At 40.3% G+C, this 21,971-nt stretch overlaps 1 protein-coding gene across 7 annotated transcripts in view; it reads right to left on the reverse strand.

Moving 5' to 3' along the window:
* The window catches only part of RUNX1T1 (RUNX1 partner transcriptional co-repressor 1), a 134,806-nt gene that overhangs the window by 51,152 nt on the left and 61,683 nt on the right, over positions 1–21,971 (reverse strand). For all 7 annotated transcript variants that reach the window (XM_026495761.4, XM_057307737.1, XM_048212458.2 and 4 more), the window contains 2 exons: positions 4,560–4,697; positions 2,243–2,484 (listed from right to left, as the gene is read on the reverse strand). In XM_026495761.4, coding sequence (XP_026351546.1) covers positions 2,243–2,484; positions 4,560–4,697 — 380 coding nt within the window. The remainder of the gene's footprint in view (positions 1–2,242; positions 2,485–4,559; positions 4,698–21,971) is intronic.

The following is a 21,971-nucleotide window of genomic DNA, read 5'->3' on the forward strand; positions in this document are numbered from 1 at the left end:
GTGTAAAAGGTGTATAAAATCACTACCCCTAAGGATAGTCCCAAGATTTAAATAAAATGGCATGCATAAAAGCCTGCAGTCAGATGCTCCAAGAAAGAAAGAAAAAGAAAGAAAGAAAGGAAGGAAGGAAGGAAGGAAGGAAGGAAGGAAGGAAGGAAGAAAGAAAGAAAGAAAGAAAGAAAGAAAGAAAGAAAGAAAGAAAGAAAGATCTGTTCTCTATTAAACAAATTGCTGGTTGCCAAAAAGGAAGGGGTGGGGGAAATGGGCAACTGGGTGAAGAGGGGTGTGGGAGATACAGGTTTCCAGTTATGGAATGAAGAAGTCACAGGAATAAAAGGCACAGCATAGGGAACATAGTTAATAATATTGTAACAGTGTTGTATGGTGGTAGATGGTAGCTACACTTAGGGTGAGCAGAGCATAACATATAGAAGTTGAATCATTATGTTGTACACCTGAAACTAATGTAATATTGTGTCGACTACATTCAAATAACAAAATTTTTTATAAAATCCATTCTCCATTCACTTTTGAAAAATTTTCCCTGCCTGCCTATTACATGTAAAGCACTATTAATTAATGCCTTCCCCTAACTTATCTTCTTAAAGTTTTTAGATAAATACGTATCTTAAAAAAAGTATTGCACTCAAAAGTATGCCACTTTTAATATGTGGGAAATTGACTTAAAGTTACCAAATTTTTCTGCAACTGAAGTTATGGAAACCACTCTTGGAGACCATATCATATTTATAAAACAGTTTTCAAAAAACCATTTTTTGTTACAAAGAACATATTCACCATTTATGTAACACAATCACTGCTTTGGATTTATTCCGTGGCTTTTAGGTTTAATTTATTTGTGAGTTGCAAAGCCTATTATGCAAAACTCAAGAATGAATAAAAAGGAAAAGATAAGTGATTGACAAAATTAACTGCAGTATGCTGACACAGTTCCTGTCCTGGAAGAGCAAGGTGGAGCTGGCAAATTGTGGGAAACGCAACAGCTTTTTGTTCTTAAGAATGCAGAATGGAGGGAGGTAAGAGTTAAAAAAAGTGAATTGCAAAATCTCTGTCAAATGTGAGTTATTGTGATCTGAAGCATGTCTACTGCACTAGACTCTCACCCAGGCTTTAATTCTGGGGCTTCTTTTGCAAAAACGCAACTAGTACGGCTTTGCCCATGATACATCCACATCACAAAAATGAATGATCTATTTCAAGAGAAAGGAAACTGGCGCCTGTCACCTGAATTTGAGTTCTGCCATAAGGGCTGAATATGTGACTCACAGCTTCTCCATGACTCGGTTTGCTATGGGAAAACTGCCTTCCTAAATAAAAATCCTCCACTTATATAGAAAATCACAGTATGTGTAAAAGTGATGGAGGACCCCCCCAAAATGATATATGTTCTCATGTCCAGTGTGATAATGTGCAGAATATAGACTCATGTGCCAAAAATCAACACTTCTGTTTTCAAACTAATGGTTTAAGTAATTCTACCTATAACAAAGGATTGTGTTTTTTTTTCTTTTTAACAATTAGTGGTTAGGAGGGGTTGGGGGAGGGGAAATTGGGACATTATTGTTTAATGGGTACAGAGTTTCAGTTTGGGATGATGAAAAAGTTCTGAAGACCGATGGTGGGGACAGTTACACAACAATGTGAATGCAGTTAATGCCACTGAACCATCCGCTTGGGAACAGTTAAAATGGTCAATTTTATGTTATGTAGATTTTACCACAATAAAAATTTTTAAAAATGTTATTAGCCTCAAAAATGAAAACACATAGAGAAGAATGTATTCCTGGTTATAAATCCTTGTTCATGTAGACTGATTATAATCTCTCAAAGCAACTAGGTCAAAATGAGCACCCAATTAGATTAAGTGAATCATTAACATAACAAAAACATTTTGTCATTGTGGAAAGCCACTAGTCATGCCAAGAGGTTATACCTATGGAATTTTACACACACACACACACACACACACATTAATGGCTAAGAAAATAATAAATTTGTAGAACCTTATCTTCATTAGTCAAATAGTAAAAGAAACCACGGTGGGGGTCCATACATAACACATGCTTGAGAACCCTGTTACTACAGAATTCTCAGACTTACATGCAATCTCCAGGTGTAGCATATATTAGACCAAAACACCCGGGAGAACAGTCTGCATTCTGAATCTCCCACGCACACTATCCCTTACCCCAGACAACTGGGCTCATTTCCGTTTGCTTACCACCAGTCCTAGTACGAGGGTGCGGACTCGCTCTCCTATCTCTGGAGAAATGTCATTGCCAAACTGCTGCAGGGTCGTAAGGAACCGTTTCAGCTTACTGAGCTGCCTGGCCCCGCAGGCTGGGGGCAGCTGCTGATTAGCCAGAGAAGAAGAGGAAGAAGAGGAAGGCCCATTGCTAAAGCCATTGGGCGGCGAGGGGGCGCCATTCAAGGCTGTGGGTGAATGGCTCGTGCCATTAGTTACTGTCAGGAGCACAAAATCAGAAAGAAAAAATAAATAAATAAAGTTACAGGGAATATGCACAAGGAAATCATAACCAAGCTTCATTCCCTTTAAATCGGGTGGATGTTGTGATTTAACCACTGTTGGGACTTTGCTATAAAATGCTTTGGCGTCACAGGATTTCCACAGGTTCGGGGACTGTGTAAGTAAATGGGTCTAACTGCTCACCCTGCATGAGGGTCTTCTACACAGAAGCTGGTAATACATGGGGGTCGGCTGTAACACGGGGACAGCCCTGCCTCCCATGTGCACATATGCCAACCACCTGAGATGTTTCAAACACACAACAAACAGCGCTGGGATGTCAGCCTTTTGTCACAGGCTTACATCAATATAACGGGACCATTCCTGTCTCAACTGTTCCCCCGGAGAAAGTGTACATTTGGTGGAGACTAAATTTATCACTGAACATTTTTAATCATGTTTTGTACACACAACTGACAGCTGTGTTTATAGAAATAAGACTTTCAAGTTTTAACCTTATACCACCCAATTAGAAGGCTATTTTCTCCCCCTCATATTTCTGAACCACTTCTTTAGGGAAAATGCAAATTTTACATAAGAAGCCAAATGGATATGGTAATTATCAAAGAGTTATTTCAAGACATCGAAAAGGGACATCTCATTCCAACTAATAGCATGGATTGGTGGTAATGTGATAACTTCATTTCCGATAAAATGTATTTGAACATCAAGATAATTCGTAAGAACAAGACTAGAAAATCTGAGACATTTCTCACTAAAGAAAATGTTGAAAATATGATTTTATCATAATAAATCAATTAATTCGACAAACTCATCTTTAGCAAACCCATCTTTTTAATATCATTTTGACAGATTATCAACAGGGGTTTGAGGATGTCTTAAGTACTCTATTATTATTAAAAGTTTCAAGATAATGAAATGGTCCCTTGTCCCAAATGAGCGCCAAAGCAACCTGTCATGGAATGATTGCTCCTCTCACAGGAGACATCTGCCTACCCCTGTGGCTCTGGGTAACAGCAAACCAAATACAAGATGACAGGGTTATAACTCGGCACCGCTGCAGCCTCCTGCTCCTTCCACGTTTGGAAAGGTCTTTTAAATGGCAGAGCGACGCTGCATAAACAGCCTGGGCTGTGTATTCAGCCAATCCCTTCTAATCCCAGGGATCTATCTGTTTTTGCCTGTTAGTTATTTTTCATTCATATAGACTTCATGGCACGTGGTCTGTAAATAGTATTATCTGCAACCGATAGCATTTATTAGTTTCACAAATCCTCTATGACCATTTTAACCAGGATCCTGAGATTGACTGAAAACAAAGCTATCCACTACCCCTACTGGAATATACAGGAAAGGAAGAGAAGTTGCTGTTCGGTCAGAATGTTCTGTCCCTTCCTGGGACAACACAAAAAGCAATACACATCCCTGACTCCGAACACAAGGCCTGAGCCGAGCTGGAAGGGAGGAAAGGTTTAATCAATATCTGACAGGTTCGGGACCAGAAAGATGCTGCTTTTTTCAGGAAGTTTTCTGTACGTGACTGTTGCCTAGAGCAATAGCCCTTCTAACTTAAGGACGCTAGGTTTTACTATTATTTGTAAATAACAGAAGAAAGTGGTATTAGAAGATCAGAAGTGACCTGGAAATAACTGTAGGGTATTAACATGTGCCAAGTCAAAACGCACAAACTAAAATAAGGAGCTACATGTTAAGTCAACTGAAAGTTAACGGTGATAACAAATGGAGTCGCAGACCCAATGAATGCAGTATTCTTCACCGCTGAAATCAAAGCAGACTACAACTGTGAGGCAGAAATGAAAAGGCAGGCAAATATTGGCGGTCATACAAACTATACCCAAGATGCTATATGTCTGCAAAGGCTCAACAGCTACTCAACCAGCAACTGAACGATTTGGAGGGGGTTGGGGGAGGGGTGCTGCACTTCTGTGTAACACATTGATGCTGGATCTTATTTTCCCTTAATTTTTATTTGCAGGAAAAAAAATTAGACTTCAAAATGTAAACAGGAAATGCAGAAATGCCTACTCACAAGTCGTCGGTGTAAATGAACTGGTTCTCGGAGCTCCTTGAGTTGTGGGGGGAGGGGGCATGGTGGGAGGAGTCAGCCTAGACGGGGTCTTCACATCCACAGGTGAGTCTGGCATCGTGGAGTGCTTCTCAGTCCGATCTGGAGGACGCCACCATGAACAGGTTATTTTCCTCCTTAAGCACCTTCGTTGTTTTGTTTTGTTTTTTTTAAGTGGGGTTCATCTTTTTTACAAGCAAGTGAACAGAAGAACTCTGACACCTCCTATCAATAAAGTAGGCTTATCTACTGAAGTTTAAATCAGGACTTTATCATCCAAACCCCACTTAAGAAGGTGTAGCACAGATGGCAGGACCTCATTTGTAACTGGGTTATTTTACATCCTATTGTTATTTCTGGCTTGGGCAGATGCTACCGTGGTAGTGTTATATGCAACAGCACAACTTCACTGCAAGCTGAAGCCAACATTAGCAACAGCTAAAAAATAGATGGGGAAGTAGAATGGTAAGAAACCCTTTAGCTCAGAAACGACACAAATCTGCAGCTCTGTTATGCAGGTGAGATATGCCTAGGAGCCAACATTTTGCAATGATTTTTTCGTAACACCTGCCATTCCCTCTTCGCGCTTACTTTCTGGCCTGTTAGGTGAAGCGGGTTATGTCTCCCAGGTACACTTCTCACTTCAGTGTCGCTCTGCCCCGTTTGAAAAATCACCACTACGTAAATGCTGTCTTTTACACAATGAAGGTAAACTAATTTACTCAGAATTTGTGAGTTTACAACCCACCGTCTTAAAAACATGAGACCAATACTTCAATTAATAATCTCACTCAGAATGAGAATGGAAAAGTTTCCAAACTGAGAACTAAAAAGAACTAAAGGCCCTCCCTGTATCTTTTCATGAGTATGTGACAGATATGGCGAAATCTCCTGATTACCCAGTAATGAACATTTGAGCTTCAGGACTGTTTTCTACTAAATAGATTCTTTCCTTTGAAATTTCGAGCTGTTTTTTTTTCTCAAATCTATTTATCAAAGCGACAGATCTCTAGCAAAAAAGGTTTCATTTGTTTCTTCAGATCCAATTTTCTGCAATCACTGTGTGCCTGTGCATGCGTGTGCACCCCCACCCCCACCCCCCAAAATGTCTGAGGCGCCTCTTACAGTCTCAGGTGCAGATATTTCCCGTTTGGACGATTTGAAAAGTAACACAGACGACTGATCAAGAATGAGTCTTCTAAAACCTTATGATAACCATAGGGAGAAATTCTCAAAAATTACTTCAAAGTCTCTATTTGAAAAATGAAAAATCCAAACTACTACTAAGGCAATTCCAAACCCAGCTCACACCTTTATTCAGAGCCGATTCGTAAGACTTGGGTAGCAACAGAACATAACATCTTAAAGCTGAAATAATGTTGATACCGTCTGAGGGAAACTGTGACAGAAGAGTAAAAACATAATCATCCTTCTAAGAACAGCATTTTGATAACCTAGTAGCCGGGTCTCTAATTCTTAATCTCGACTGCTGGCTGAGAAACAACGAACGTCCCTCTTCAGTAAATACGTGTTCTGAGTGAAATGACGGTAAAAACACACCATGGAGAGCATCTCTACCTTTATCTTCCTGTTCAAAACTCATCTTCGTATGGCAATTCCAGAGCATTTAACACCCAGAATCAGTAAATCCCTTATTCTAGAAAAATACAGAAGTTAGGCAGGTTTAAAACCGCTTCTTCAACAGTTAAAATCCCTGCACAGTCTACTCACCTCAACCAACCTCAGCAACAAGGGAATAAATAGCTTTCCGCTTATGTTGCAGCTGAGGCTACGTAGAGGTACGGCAGCAAATACAAGTCTCCCTAAATAAAGGCAAATATTTCTGTCATGCCAAGGAAGGAGGGATAGAGGGAGGCTTGCCAGAGTCGGCTGGGAGATAACAGTGGGAACTGCTGGTCCATCTGGTTTTCATTCTGCTAACACTCACGCTGAACTGTGAGAGAAGGCAGTCCAGATACACAGATTTGAAGCACGTGGTTGCACAGACAGAGAAAGGAAGAGCAGGAGGGGGGAAGGGGAAATGGGAATAATGCAAAAATAAATAAATAAAGCAACGGAAGGAAAAGAGAAGAGAGAAAAGACCAACACAGGGAGAAAAGAGCCTACGTGAAGAGAGAGGTCCTCGGGATGGCTTCGTCTACCCCCAAAAATGCTGAGCCTCCGTGGGCACGGCCCCTACACCAGACTTGCCTCGATGGACCTCCTGAGCAAAAACTTAAACTGGAATACGTATCTTTTTTTTTTTTTTTTAAAGATTTTATTTATTTGACAGAGAGACAGCCAGCGAGAGAGGGAACACAAGCAGGGGGAGTGGGAGAGGAAGAAGCAGGCTCCTAGCAGAAGAGCCTGATGTGGGGCTCGATCCCATAACGCCGGGATCACGCCCTGAGCCGAAGGCAGACACTTAATGGCTGCGCCACCCAGGCGCCCCTAAACTGGAATACGTATCTTAATCCCTGTGTTCCTCTACTCTGTTCGCCGATGCTAAGAAAAAAGGAAAGGAACTATAAAACTGACAGTGGGGTTTCCTCTTCAAACTTAAGATGATGTTAATAATAGTAACAACAACAACAATAAAAGGGAGATGAGTGATTTTTTTTTTAAGATCTTTGAAATGACACCGATACTTTAAGAACAGTAACCACTGAGCCAATAAATAGCAAAAAACACCACTGCTTCTAACAGGAATATATCCATTCTCACTGGAATATATGCATATGTGTATATATCTAGGATTTTGACTTTAGCCAGATTTCTGTGATGGTTAGCTTCACTGATCAAATGGAGTTCCAACCCAGAGGTCCCACAAACTTAGACAAAGTGGGACCATATGTAACTCATTCTGGGCTGTTCAGTGCAATCAATCCAGGATGGGGATCGATGGGGAAGGAACCAGCCAGGCCTAACCCGTACACACACACACAAACCCTCTGGAGTGGAGAGATTTAAGATAAATTCAGAAAATGTGTTTCAAGAATGTTGAGTTCTGTTGCATTTGTTTTGGATTACTTTAAAAAAAAATTTTTTGAAATATATATTCTTGAAACTTTTATAGCAAACAGCAAAAGAGCTATGATTCGACCACAGAAGTATTTCACTCCACTTCAAATTAGAGGATACAGTAAAACCAATATTAAGTTAGACTATTTCTTATGTAATTTTTTAAGTTTATGAAAATTACACTGTTCTTAGACGTAATTTCTATTTTTAGTTGCTGCAGGGGAATGCTGACATTTATTGAAAAACTGACACAAAATGATAAAAAAAAAAGAAAAACAATCTCTATTAGAGCAGGAAGGTATGTATAATCAAAAAGACTGACTTTACCTCTACCTTAACGATTCACACCACTTCTAAATAAAAATCTCCTCTATGTGGTAACATTTCAACTCACCTGGCAAATATCCAACACATATGTACCAAAGGAGGCTGAAACATGGAAGAAAATGTGGCATATATAAATACATTACTGATACCATTTCAATATCCAATTCAGTGTCGAGGCCTTCTAGGAGTGGTACGGTTTCCATTTCCTGTTTTCTTTTTTTAAGTAAAAAGAAAAGGTATGGCATAATCTACCATAGCCCTTATTCTACTTTTAGTTAGTTCAAACAGTTCCAGATGTGTTTTTAAGGTATGAAGACTAGGCATTCTAAATTTTCCTTGTTTACAAACTATTCTAGAGATGATTCGTGTAAATAGGAAGTTCAGGGTTGGTAGAGAGAACATCGTTCTCTCTCCGAGTTCATGGCAATTAGAATAGAAGCAGCAGCTACGTCCAGGACATGTTATGGATTGAGAAACCTCTTGGCGAATTAAGCAGTTAATGCAGAATTAGTCTGGTCTGAGTCAGCGCCAGCTATGCAGCAAGATGTTCAATAAAGGGGAGTAGCCCAAGAGGAACTCGAGTACTACTACCGGAAAGGAGGCGGCAGCTAGGGAGGCACAAAACTGGGTACAGAATTTGATCTTTATTTTTACGGAAAATACAACAAATGCAGGCCTGACAACAGAATCATTTAGTGACTCCACTGTCTGGGTGTGAGACATTCCAGGAAACTGTCTGCAGACCGGAATGGTGGCCATCCAGCCTTCCCAAGGCTGCCATCTCACTTCCCCGCTGAGCACTCCTGGAATGCTCACTCCTGCTCAGAACCCTTGAATAACACCTGAGAATAAAAGTCAAATGCTAACATTTCACGCATGATGGAATGATACAATGGAAGACTATTTGGAATAACAGATGAACTCCCCAGTTAAGAGAGTACTTGCTTTCAAATGTAGACTCAACCCTTAGCAGTGGGTCCTCCGGCAAGTTACCTGGAGCCTCAGTTCCTCATAAGAATAGGGATACATCCTTTCTGCCTCATCAGGACCCTGGCACGTGCCTACTCATGTCAGGCACCAACACGTGTGATCTCCATTCTCTTGTGCCCGCGGCTCTGTGATCCACTCATGGCTTTACTTCCAATGTCCTTCCCCCACGTCTATGCTCTCTCTGTACAGGGCACCTTGGCACTCCCTGCCTTTTCTGCCTCTCTTTTTGTGCTGGTGTTCCATTTCTTTCTTGCTGGAAAGTCCTGATTTGGCTCAGGTGCACAATTCTTGGGGAGCAGATCCTTCTTCTTTTAATCAGGTTGTCACATTCCCCTTTATCAGCACCAGGTTTCAGAAGTAAGGGCTGTGCTCCAATTCTGTACAAGGGGTCATGAAGGAGGTCTATGGAAGAAGTTTTAGGAAAGACTTCCCCACTATCTAATCAGAGACCCAAGGAAGAAACAGACTCTCTTCTTCTGATAGGCACTGCTATATCTGTGATTCCTTCACTTTACTTTTTTAGAGTCTACTTTTCATACCCATAAAATTAAGTATCTTAGATTATACGACCTCAGGGATCTTTTGCAAAATCTAATATTCTCTGGTTTCTTTCTACAGATATGGCTTATGTTCATTTCAAACACAAAGAAGACTACCCAGAGAACATAAATCTGACAATAAAGGGACCACACGATTATTTTGAAATTGGTGATTATAACCAGACTTCCTCTGTTCACATAAATATCTATGTCCACAAGAATGTGTCTGCATAGAAACCTTTTCCCACAAACATGACAATTAACATCCACCTCTTGTTTACAAAAACATTTTCAACCCTCATCACTAAATCTCCACCAACGATTTGGTGATGCAATAACCCCACCAATGTCCACTTGTCCCTGTTTAGTTACCATCAAAACACTCACTTTCATAGCCCAGGCTAAAAGAGTACTCTACACTCACTTTTGCTTCCTCCTCATTTCCCACTCCATCTTTCCTGTACTTCCAGGGGATGTCAACGAGACTGTCTGCCTAAAAGTTTCCCTCCCCATACTCAGACCTGCCATACCCACTCAACTCTTTACTACCATAGGAGTCACCATGTTCTTTCATGACCTGTACCGAGATACCAGCAGCTGGCTCAGGCACAGCACCTCAACCAAGATGGGCAAAAGCAGTCACTCTCTAACATTTTTACCTACAGATTTGAAGGAAGAATAACGATCCCACTCCAGAGGTAGAAAACTGCACTGTCTACTGCCCTCCATGTCTAGAAAGCAGGTATTTCATGAAAAATAAGGCAACTAACAGGCAGAAAGAAATGATGAGAAATGGCAAGAGATTATCCTGAAGAATAAAATTCTGCATTCTACCAATCCTCCGGGCTAGGTGCATCTCTAAAATTCCTACAGTGTGATCTTCCAAACCGGCTACAGATTCTAGTCCGTCAATCCCTCCGTTGCCTAGAACCTAGTTCCAGTTACTTTTCACGTGAAACCAAAGAATTCAGACTAAAATAACACTGGAGTAGCATCAAGATCGCCTCCTAACTCCCACTGGAACTCTTCAATTATCTCTTCCTTATTAATCCAACAAACACTGGGTCCTTTACCTGACATCTTTGTAGCATCCGACGCTCTTTCTTTCACCACCTCCTCCCTTTTGAAACACTATGGCCCCCAGGAGTCCACAATTCCAACGCTCTCATTTTTCTCAGGCCTTCCTGGCTGCTCCTCATCAGTCTCTTCTATGGCTCACCTTTCTCTACCTCTGTGATAACCCCTGGTGTCTCCCCCAACGTTCCTTCATGGTTCCTCTTCAAATTTTCACTCTACGCCTTTTCCTTAGTGACTTCATTTCTGTGGTGGTGGTCACTCCATGGACCTTCTGTGGATGACTTATACCTATACTTCTAGTCCTACCACCTCTCCCAAGTTCTACATCCAAACATCCAGAGGGCTATTCCCTTCCACAGCCTGGATTCAAATCCTCCTCGTCCATCATCGCTCACGTGGTCTAATCAACAGCCCACTGAACGGTCTCCCTGCCCTGTACTATTCATCTCTGTTCCACGCTCCGAATCGCAAGGTCATTTCACCACATATGTCACAGATGTGATCAGAGATCTTACTCCTCCATCTTAACCCCTCTCTTCTTAGTATCTTCAAAGAGCTTTTATACTGTTAAGCATAAAGTCCATGTGTCTTAACAGGGCATTCAAAGACCTCTGGGACCCATCTGATTCCTATAACTGCTCCAGACTCATCTTCACTTCTCCCTTCCACCCCCACCCCCACCTCTGAACTCTGAACTCAATACTGAACTAATGCAGCTCTCTAAATGCTCGCCCCTTACTACGCTGTCTAGATCCCTCTTGTAGTACTGACGGCACTGTATTGAGAACCAAGTCAGTCTCTCCCCCTAGATCATAATTTATTCAAGGATACTTATGACATCTTACTTGTTTTTATAGTCTCAGCACTCTGCACAGTACCTGATACACAGAAGGTGCTCGATATGTTTAGTATTTTAAATGAATACATATTGCTATAATGTCATAAGGGATGTCTATAGTCACAACTTTGAGACTCCCGAACTTCAAAGAGACATGATAAATTTAACTTAAAATCATCTCCATCTTTGTTCTATCATCCTAAAAGAATTCTAAAAAGAATGTCTATATTCTAAAAACATTTAATCACCAAAGATAAATCTAAAAAAACACCAGTAAATTATTGAATTCACCAGCCTTTCAGTAATCACAACATATTCTCTAAAGGCCTTTTATATAATATTTTTAAAAAGGCTATGTAAGGCAATTTATATACATATAACCCACAGTCACCAAAAGCTCCCTTTTTTACAGTAATTGTGCAATCATACATATGCACATTCGAAACGAAGAGAAAAGCGTATTATGCACCAAAAACACTATTTTTTCCTACATTCCACAAGTTTTTCTATTGCTTGTCTATGGATGGTGGGATTACACATTATTTTTAATTTCTCACTATTTTCTTTTATTTAAATGTTCTACATAAGAATGTTTTATTTTTACAAGCAAAAAAATGCACACACAAAGACCAACTAATTAGGATAAGTCACCTAGAATCGGGCATCGGGCACTGTACCAAAAACTCTGCATGCTTTGTCTCTGTTTAAATCTCACTATGAAGAGGTACTACAAAATTGCCCATCTTATAAAAAGGAACCGAGGCCTAGAGGGGTTGGACAATCTGTCCAAGATTACAAGCCAGAACTCATTCCAGGCCTTCTCAGAGTTCATGATCATCTAAAACTAATGTTCTTTTATACATGATCTAGAAAACTGAAATAAAGACACATTCCATAAATGTTAAATTGAGAGTTAGCATCATACTAGAACTTCATCTTCCAATAATTACTGTACTGGCCACCTATGACCGTGTAAATTTTAATTAATTAAAGTTAAACAAAATTTAAAATTTAGTTCCTCAGTCACACTAGCCACATTCAAGAGTTCAACAGCTGTGGCTACGTGGCTGCCCTATTAGAGAACTCGGCCCTGAATGCTTCTGTCATGACAAAACCACAGCGCCATACTAGCATCATGGCTCCATGGCAGGAGTCCCTAGAGATGACAGTGCAGACTGAAGGAGCAGGGATGAGGAGGGCCTTTGGCTTCATCCTAAACACCTTCAATCCCATTCAGATCTTTTACTTGTTTAATAAATTGGGCTTTTGCACGGGATTTCATTTGGTGGTTAAGGGTAGAAAAAAACAATAGCTTAAAACCCAATGACTAAGACAAGTGAGCTCTCAGCTCTCAAAGAGAGGGAGAGGAAGACAGGAAATTAGTAAACACTTGGAGGCACTGCACGAATGAGAACAAGGCCAAGGATTCAGGCCTGGAATGAGCCAGTCGGTGGCTGGGCCAGCAGCTAATCTGGAATCAGAGAGGACAGCCTGAAGACCAACTTCATGTCTTTAAAAAGCATGAACTTGGGTTAACATGGAAGACAGGCAAAAGAATGAAGTGAATCCATACTAATCTATCTCTATTTCTAGAAAAAATGGTTTCAGTAATGCTTGGGTCACGTCCTTATGGGGCCAACAATGGGAATTTCCCTTCCCTTCCTCCCGAGCATTTATCTAGCTAGTACTTGACGTATTTCTCCTGGTTCTGAGTGTCTCCCCAACCACAGTGTCAGCTTTGAGAATGCAGAAATTTCTACCTGTTTGTTAACTCCAGCCTCCGTGGCATTAAGAAGAGTGCTTGACATAGTAGGCATTTGACTTGTTGGACAAATGAAGAAAGTAAACAAGTTAGAAAGCAAAGCTAGTTGCTGACAAAACAGCCAGAGACGTATCAGGAACTATGGTTACGTAGGGTGGACAAAGGATGAGTAAGGCAGACGAGATACACACTGGAAGCACACACCCATTTAAACGGAGGGGAAAATGCTAAGTAGCAGAAGCAAGAAATAGTCTCAACCACTCTGCTCACTTTTTGACAAAGATGACAAAGACCACCAAGAAAAAGCACGATAACCATGAACAAGTACCCAAATGGTGGTTCTTGCTGGAAAACTCAATTACTAATTTCCTGAAGTATGAAAAGGACCACTGGTCATGTGAATATGGGGGGACTCTAGGCATTACCTCCACATGTTAATTCCTTAGAAATGTCATCTGTCCCACAGCTGTCACCACCTTTACTCCTGTGACTCCTGCTGCCAAGTCTAAGAACCGCTTCCTGGAGGCCACCACGTGGCTATCATGCAGCCCAGGTTTAGCTACCCCACTTGAGCCAGCACCATTTCACACTGAGGGGCTTTATGCACAAGTGTTCTATGGAAGATTTCCTTTGGGGAAAAAAAAAAAAAGAGTCTCCTATTTGAGAAGAGCTTGAACCCCCTGGCACAGGCAGCCACCAAATGTTCGCCGAATGACTGTGATAAAAATACTTCAGGAAAAACCAAATCACCCAAATGCACCGAAAAGTAACTCCTGCTTATGTAAGGAGCAGAGAAAGACACAGGCACCACCAAGGGCCCATAAACTGAACATACGTATCTACAGAACACCCTGCTGCCAAACTGCAGATTATTCCAGAAAGTGGGAAAAAATCATTAAATAATAAGTGATCCAAACATTTCACAATTTTTAAGTGTGGACAATTTTCCTCCAGTAAGACCTGTCTTATGGCCAACGTGAAGGGCCATTAAGAAGGCTTGTGGAGCTGCTGCAGGGCGTAGCACACACAGCCAGGGCCATCAGGTACCGACATCCAGGTTAGAGCTAGTGAATCAAGGCAGGAAATGATGAAGGTACACAGGCATGTACCTGTGGCTAAATCGCAGACAAGTAAGGAGCAGGAGCTCAAATGACTCTTTGTTGAATTTAATCGAATAGGCTCCTAAAAAAAAAAAAAACAACCAGTACTGTTAGTTTAGACTTCACATGATAGGCAACTGGGAAAGCACTGAGAGTTTTTAGGTAGTTGAGTGGTATGCTCATTTCTATCTTATATTATGGATATACATGGAGCAGAGAATAAATAGGGTAAGAAAGGCAAGAGAGCAGGAGTTCTGGTTTGCAATAGTCTAGGCTAGAAATAATACAGGCACCCAGCATGGAAGTGGCTCTTAAGAACATAGCCAAGATTCAGGGGACATTTTTATAGTCTATGTCAAATTCACAGAGCTTGGCAGTAAAATAAAATTGAACCTTGAGCGAGTAGGAATCTAGAAGTTCGTGGTAATGTTAAAAACCAAAACCAAAGCACAGCAGGAAGAATCATTTGGAGGAAGGCGGGATAAGTTAAGTCACAGTTTATTTAGAGATATCCCTGCAAGACTCTGTTGTTCTTACATAAAACATCCTGAATGTCTTTGTCTTGCACATGGGTCACCATCTAATTATTCTTCCTCCTAAATGTGCTTCTCCATCACCGTGAGCACCCTCAAGCACCACCGTGGCTCCCCTGGACTTTCTCAGAAGCTAGTCTGGCAAAACCCTTCACCCTACACTGCGATCCTTTTATCCCACGACAGGTGGGATGATCTTGTTAAACACAAAACTAATCACTCGCTGAAATAAAAGCATTTATCCAAAAATACCTGAGCCATCTACGAAGCCATCTAAAACAGGTACTGTTTTAGACACAGAGAAAAGACAAAGGACACACAGGAAAATCACTGCCCTCGAGAACTTTACATTCTAATGATCGGATCAAGTTACTCCCCTCTTAAAAGTGTTTCAGTGGTTTATCATCACTCTCAGGATAAACTCCAAAACCCTTTAAATGACCTACAACCTAGACAGATTTAGTCTCCGCTGGCCTCTCCTATCTCATCTCACATCTCGCTGGTTTTATAGGTTGCAAACTTCGCCTCACCTCAGGGCCTATCAGCCTGGAAAACCCATCTCAGCTCAAATTCACTTACTCAAGGAAGGCGTCTTTGGTCCCTCCCCAGCCCCCTGTACTGTAAGCTCTCCTGTATCATCTAATTGTTCTTTACAGGACTAATTGCAACTATTATAAATAACTGTATAATTACTCGTTTGTCTAACACCCCCTCCCACACGGCAAAATGCTCTGTAATGGCAGTGAGCATGGCATTTCATCTCCTATCATACATCAACTCAGTCCCAGAATTTAGGATGCTGCCGAGAACCTAGTACAACCGTGCATAAATACAGACATTTTCCATTTAAAAACACAGATCTGAAGGTACAAGCACAGCAAAGCAATTATAGTCTTTATTCTCCTTAAGAGGGATTTCGAAGTTTCTTCAGTGATAGAAATATCAAAATAATGGTGATAATAATGAAACCCCTCCTCTTTATACCCTCTTCCCCTGTCCATGGGACTTCTGCTGACACCATGCCACCCAAGCTCCCCCAACAAAAGGTACAAACTCCAGTGATTCATCCAAAACACTGTTCAATCTTTTATCTTACTTGGGTTCTTAGCACCCTTTGATCTGTTGGGCTGCTTCTTATTCCTTTTCTCCTGCGGCAACATTCTCCCAGTGGTCCCTAGCAGTTTTAGTGAATGTTCCTGGCCTCTGGCCTCTCCTCTCCGCCTGGGCCTCACCTCCTCTTCTGAACTGGCTTCCTCCCCTCTAGGCTCTGATGCAGGCCTTCTCAGCTACTGCAACAAATCCCGCCAGCACTACCTCCAGGCAGAGGACTCTCTCCTGAGAACCAGACACGTCACCTAGCTTGCTTCACAAGCCCCTGACAGCTGTATTTAGAACCGAACCTCACATCTGCCTTAGGAAATCGGTGCCTCCTTGCATATCAGCCTCTGGCATAGCGTCACTTTCCCCCCAGCCGACCAAGCCCAAAGCACCGCGATCATCCTCAGACTCCGCCCTCCACACCGTTCTCCTTGTACGCCCAATCCATTCCCTGTATCCTATCAGTTCCACTTCTAAATACACTTAGGATCCACCCTTATTCCCCCTCTGGCCTGGATTTCAGAATCTACAGCCTCTGAAGGGTTTTCTCTACCTCCAGTTCCTCTCTGCACAAATGCCCCCCCCTTGCTTCTAGAGCAGTATTTCTAATACGAGAATTTGACAAAATCATCTTATAATACGCCTACACTACACAACCTACTTAAAATCTTTCTCCATTTATAAAAGTTGATTGGGATAAAAGATGAAGGTCCCTATCTTTTCAACTCTATCTCCAGTGTCTAAGCAAGGATCTTACACACAGGAGGCCCTTAAGTAGTCTGTATGAAACTATTCTTTTTTTTTTTTTTTAAGATTTTATTTTTGTTAAGTCAGCTCCACACCCAACGTGGGGCTCAAACTTACAACCCTGACATCAAGGGTCACACACTCCACCGACTGAGCCAGCCAGGCACCCCCTAAACTATTCTTCAAAAAATTATCAAGATGTCGTTCTGTCTCCATTTAGTAAGTACTATAATCATTAGATATAATGCAATCCCAAGCAAAATACCAATAGAATTTTTCCAGAATTTTACAAATGTAAAAGTCAATCTGAAATGAAATTGAAAATAGCTAGGAAACTTTGAAAATAAAGTGTAATGAGGAAATGCAGCCTAGCATTTATTAAAATGCGCCACCACTATAATAATTTGAACAATGTGCTACTGGTACAGAAATAACCAATAGAGCAGAATAAAAATTTAAAAGAAGCAGAAAAATATAAAGCTCAGAAAGAGACACACATTTATCTAAGAATTCAGTATATGATAAAGATGACTTGTAATATTAGGAAAAGATAAAGCAATTCAACAAACTTTCTTAGGAACTACTAGACAACAATTTGGAAAAAATAAAGTAAACCCCTTTCTCATACCATATATCCAAAGTCATTCATTTCCATATGAATAAAATCTTTAATATAACTATTTTTAAAATACTAAATATATAGGTAATATACTAAGTTTATAAGTATATATACATACTTATTTAACCTTAGGATTAGGAAAGGGATTCTAAACTTGATAAGAAAGGCATAATGAACAACGGTGCTTATTAATAAATTTGAGTATAACAAAGAATACCATAAACTAAGTAAAAGGCAAGTTGGCACCTAGGAAACAAATATCTGTTACATGACAACAATGGATTGATATCCTTGATATATAAAGAGCTCCATCAAATCAATAACTAAAATTTGAAAAGCCTAACAAAAGTTGTAAAAGAGTAGGAATAGGAATTGTACAAAAGAAAAATAAATTATCTATAACCCAATGGGGAAAAAGTTTAACCTCACTGGTATTTTTTTTTTTAATTAAAACAAGATACTCTTTTTCATCTAACATATTGATAGACTTTTTAAAATGACAATATAGCATTAGTTACAGTACAAACTGACACTATAACTAGCATGCTCTTACAAAATGATACCAATTTTCTTACAGGACAATAGGCAATATGTATCCATTGTTTCCAAATTACATATATCCATTAATAAAGCAACTCCACTCTTTGGAAATGATCCTAAATAAACAATATCAAGTGTACAAAGACATTTATATTGAAGAAGACTGGAAATAAGCGAATTGTCCAACAATGGGCATTTGGCAATTCAAATTCTAATAGAGCCACACAGCGCAACTTAATGACATGTATATTTACATGGAAAGATCTTGAAATATACTGAGTCAGGGAAATAGTTACAAGATCTAGTTAAAAAACAAACAAAAAAAACTATTTTAAGACAGTTATAAATGGATGAATGTGTGTTTGTGTGTAAGTAAAAGTCTGGAAGGACATGTATAAAAAGGATCTACATCAGAATATTAAGAATGGCTATCTCTCAAGTCAGTGGTTCACAATGAGACAGAGCTTTCAAATTACCGTCAAATAGTCGTGCTATGAAAAGCCTCTCTTTTATATTTTTGGCTCAGTTTTAACAATGTATTTAGACAATTCTAAGACCCTCATATTTTCTCCTTACAACATCTCTGATGCTGGGACAAGGACTACAAAACCATGGAGTCAACACACTAAGCACTATAAGTGTTTAGTGGAAGCATTTTTTTTCTTGGTGAGTGATTCACAAAATAATTGTACACCTTAAAAGCAATTTAGGTAAAATACACCACACCTAGCTTTTTCTAGCAATGAAACGATCCGTGAAAAAATTTAAGGAACAATATGCTTTGTTTTAATTGGAACTCTACCAAGACTGTTCAGCTTTGGATTAAAAGAGTGAAAACCTGGGATTCAAGACGACCGAAAGGGGGTGTCTAGGAGGTGGGGTACTCTACGGGGCTGCAGCACATGAAAACCCTTGAACACATCACAAAGGTAGAAGAAATGCCTTATTCACCTCAGAATCCCAATCATCTAGCACTCTCTAACATCAGTGTTTATTGAATAAAGGAATGAATGCTATTTTAGTAACAAAGAAGTCCACACACAGTAGCAGACAGAAAGGAAAAGACCTATAGGTCATGGGGTGAGAGAATCCACAGGTCTGCCAGAGCACTGTTAGACTAAAATCCCCAAATAAATGATCAAATTCTTTATAAAGCGTTCAAGGAGCACCAGGCACCATCGACAGAACCCTACACATAAAGGAGTTCCACTAAAAAGCTAAGTCGTCTAACAGAGTTCCCAAAGATACGTTTGAACTGCCTATGAATAATTTATTAGCAAATTCTTTACATACAATAATATGTACATACCAGTTGAGAACTGAAGGTATGTGTTTAAGTGGATATTTCTCCTTAGCTTAATATGAAAATATAAGATCAAAATAAATTCTGTACAGTTGTATGAATTTCACATTCATCATTTCTTAATAGATGCTGCCTCAGTTAACATTTTGCATAATACAATTTTTCATGGAGGCCCATAACCTTATTTAAATTAATAAAGTAATTCCGAGAAGGTGCCCTAATTAATGAATTGCTAATAAATATTCCCGAAGGACAAAAGCTCAAGTTCCATTTACCAAAGAAATAACCGCATGTGTATATTCCAATGCATCTGAGTAAGTCTATTTTCACCTCCCTTAATTCAAGACCCTTTAAAAGCCTGCATACCTTTTAATCTCAGGAAGACCATTGGGGAACCTAGAACTATAAAATTCTGAATAGCTACAGTTTGAATGACACATTTTTACAATTAACGCACCACCTTAAGTTCCAGGGATATGTCTCAACTAGATACAGAAATAAATTTCAAGTTAATAAGTCCTTAACGTAGCTTCATCTGTATATATACTTTAAATGTGGGTAAACATGTTATTAAATTAAGATGACAGTCTAAATTCCCATCCATTTACTAGGAATCATTTATATTTCATATAGCACTAGAGACGCCTTCTCTGAGCTCACGAAGAATTATAATGGAGGAAAATCAAACCAAACATTGATGGACAACTACAAAGAGCATCCGTTCCATGCACAAATGAAAAATGTTGCTGGCTAGAGATCTATAAGATCATTTTCAAAAACACAACCTTCTTGACACTGTTTGTCAGATAAATTAATCACAAAAGTAATAAATGTCTAAATACACAGGAAGTTGTTCTCAGTCAAGTTTCACCACATTATTATTAACTTGTTACTAACAATAACTCAAATTAGGATATATCCGAAATTATCTATATGATACTATCACTATTACTGCTCCCTTAAAAAACAAAGTGGTAGAATTTTTGGAACAGGACAACTGAAGTCCACCACAGAAGTCCACCGGGATTGTGAATGTCAACATTTCTTGACTGGCATGGAGTAAAGACACTGGGAAGCTCTGTTTTGAGGGGTCAAATAAGCACTCAGTAAGTGCATTTCTCTTCTCAAAAGTACTGGCCAGGGCATCTCAGGAAAGTTCCTGAAGGCTGCTAAAAAATTCCATAGACCCTTCATCTTTCTTTGAAAAACAAGAACTTAGTTGTACAAGCTTAGACATGCAAGAAAACAACAGATTTTTTCCCCTGGTAGATAATGTTTGATATATCTACTTAGGCTGACTCTAGGCAAAATTATGAAATCAGCCAGGTTTAATTTCAGAGTCTTTCTTTTCGTACCTTCCTCTACTCTTCTCACCTCTAAGAAGTCTGGAACTCCTATCCTGTCCCTTTGAGAAAGATATCAAAGATACTGTGACACCCACCTACACTCAAAGCTGGGAGCTTCACATTGGTCCCCAAAATGTGTAATTCTGGGACTAAATTTGCAGTAAATCATTTAAACTAATCCATGTAATGCTGATGACTAATAACAGCGGCCAGCCACACACACACACAGTCACACACACACTTTTCTTCATGGGCTAGTGAATCAGAATTACCTGAATTGAGGCAAAGGATGAAGGATGGAGGAAATGCAGGAACATCAGTGCAATCGAGTGGAGGGAATATATTTTTATCCCATCCCCCCCTTCTGCCCCACGCGGAATGTGTTACCATGTGCTCAGTAACAGCTGCATTTCCAGGTAACTTCCTTCAACAAACAAACGTGGTCCTTCTCTGCCTTAACATGAAGGATGATCTGTTACAAGTCTGCCACTGGGCCTTCAGAAACCAAAGAAGTATCCACGGGAAAGACAATAGTGTATCACAAGAAGTAGTTCCTGGCAGTTACCTACTCACAGACAGCATCCAATGAAATTGGACGTCCATAAAATGTCTATTAGGAACATGATAAATACTAGAAAAAAATTACCATTTCCCTTTTCCCCTCTACAAGTGATTGGCTTGTTTTCACCTTCTGTTTCAACATCAATGTCACCTCCTCGAGGCATCAATCCTTCCCTGGCCATCCAATCTCAGGCAGGATCTTCCGCTCTTTTGTTAGTTTCCTTCACAATACTTTAAAACTCAAAATTCTTTTATGTCCCTCTCTTCCGAGTTTAGTGGGCTCCCACCCCAGAGCACGGCTGTGTCCCAGACCCAGCAGGGTCTGGTGCAGAAGCACTCCAAAAGATCTGTCGAAACAAATGAGGAAGACAGGATTCTGACTTTCAATGGGGGCCACAAGAGAATGTGAACTGGTTATAAACCCAGTGAGAAAAGAAACTGGGAGGTGTCATGAACCAGAAACACAAAAGGAGGGTTAACAACCATGAGTTCATGCTGAGGTCAAGGTTAGATGCCGAGTGTGATAAAGCAAAGAGGAAAAGCTGAACAGGACAGAGAAAATGAAGAAGTAAGGCTTTCCAGACTGAATGTGCCCCAGCACAGCCAGCTGGGTCCAACCCCAGCCAGACAAGGTGAGGCAAGAAAGTCATGGGGGAAAAAACGAGGGCGCATTAATCTTAGAGACATCCCTTGACTTGCCTCAACTCTCCAGCCGAATTCTGATAACCTCACACCTTTCTTAAGAGAGCAAAGTGAGGTCACCAGACATAAATCGCTGCAAACCCCTTCCTCAGAACCCCTGCTTACCTGTACCCACGTCTTGAGTTTCGGAAAAGGCAACTTCCCCGTCTCAGGGCTTCGCTCTACCAGTCATCCCACGTTCTTCTTATCTTCAGTCTGTCTGGCTCTCTACCCACTTCCTCCAAGAATCTATGCATGTTCAAGCCTCTCCCACCAAGAACAGCCAAAATCATC

This window comes from Ursus arctos, unplaced genomic scaffold (genome assembly GCF_023065955.2).
Source record: "Ursus arctos isolate Adak ecotype North America unplaced genomic scaffold, UrsArc2.0 scaffold_6, whole genome shotgun sequence".
Lineage (NCBI taxonomy): Eukaryota > Metazoa > Chordata > Mammalia > Carnivora > Ursidae > Ursus > Ursus arctos.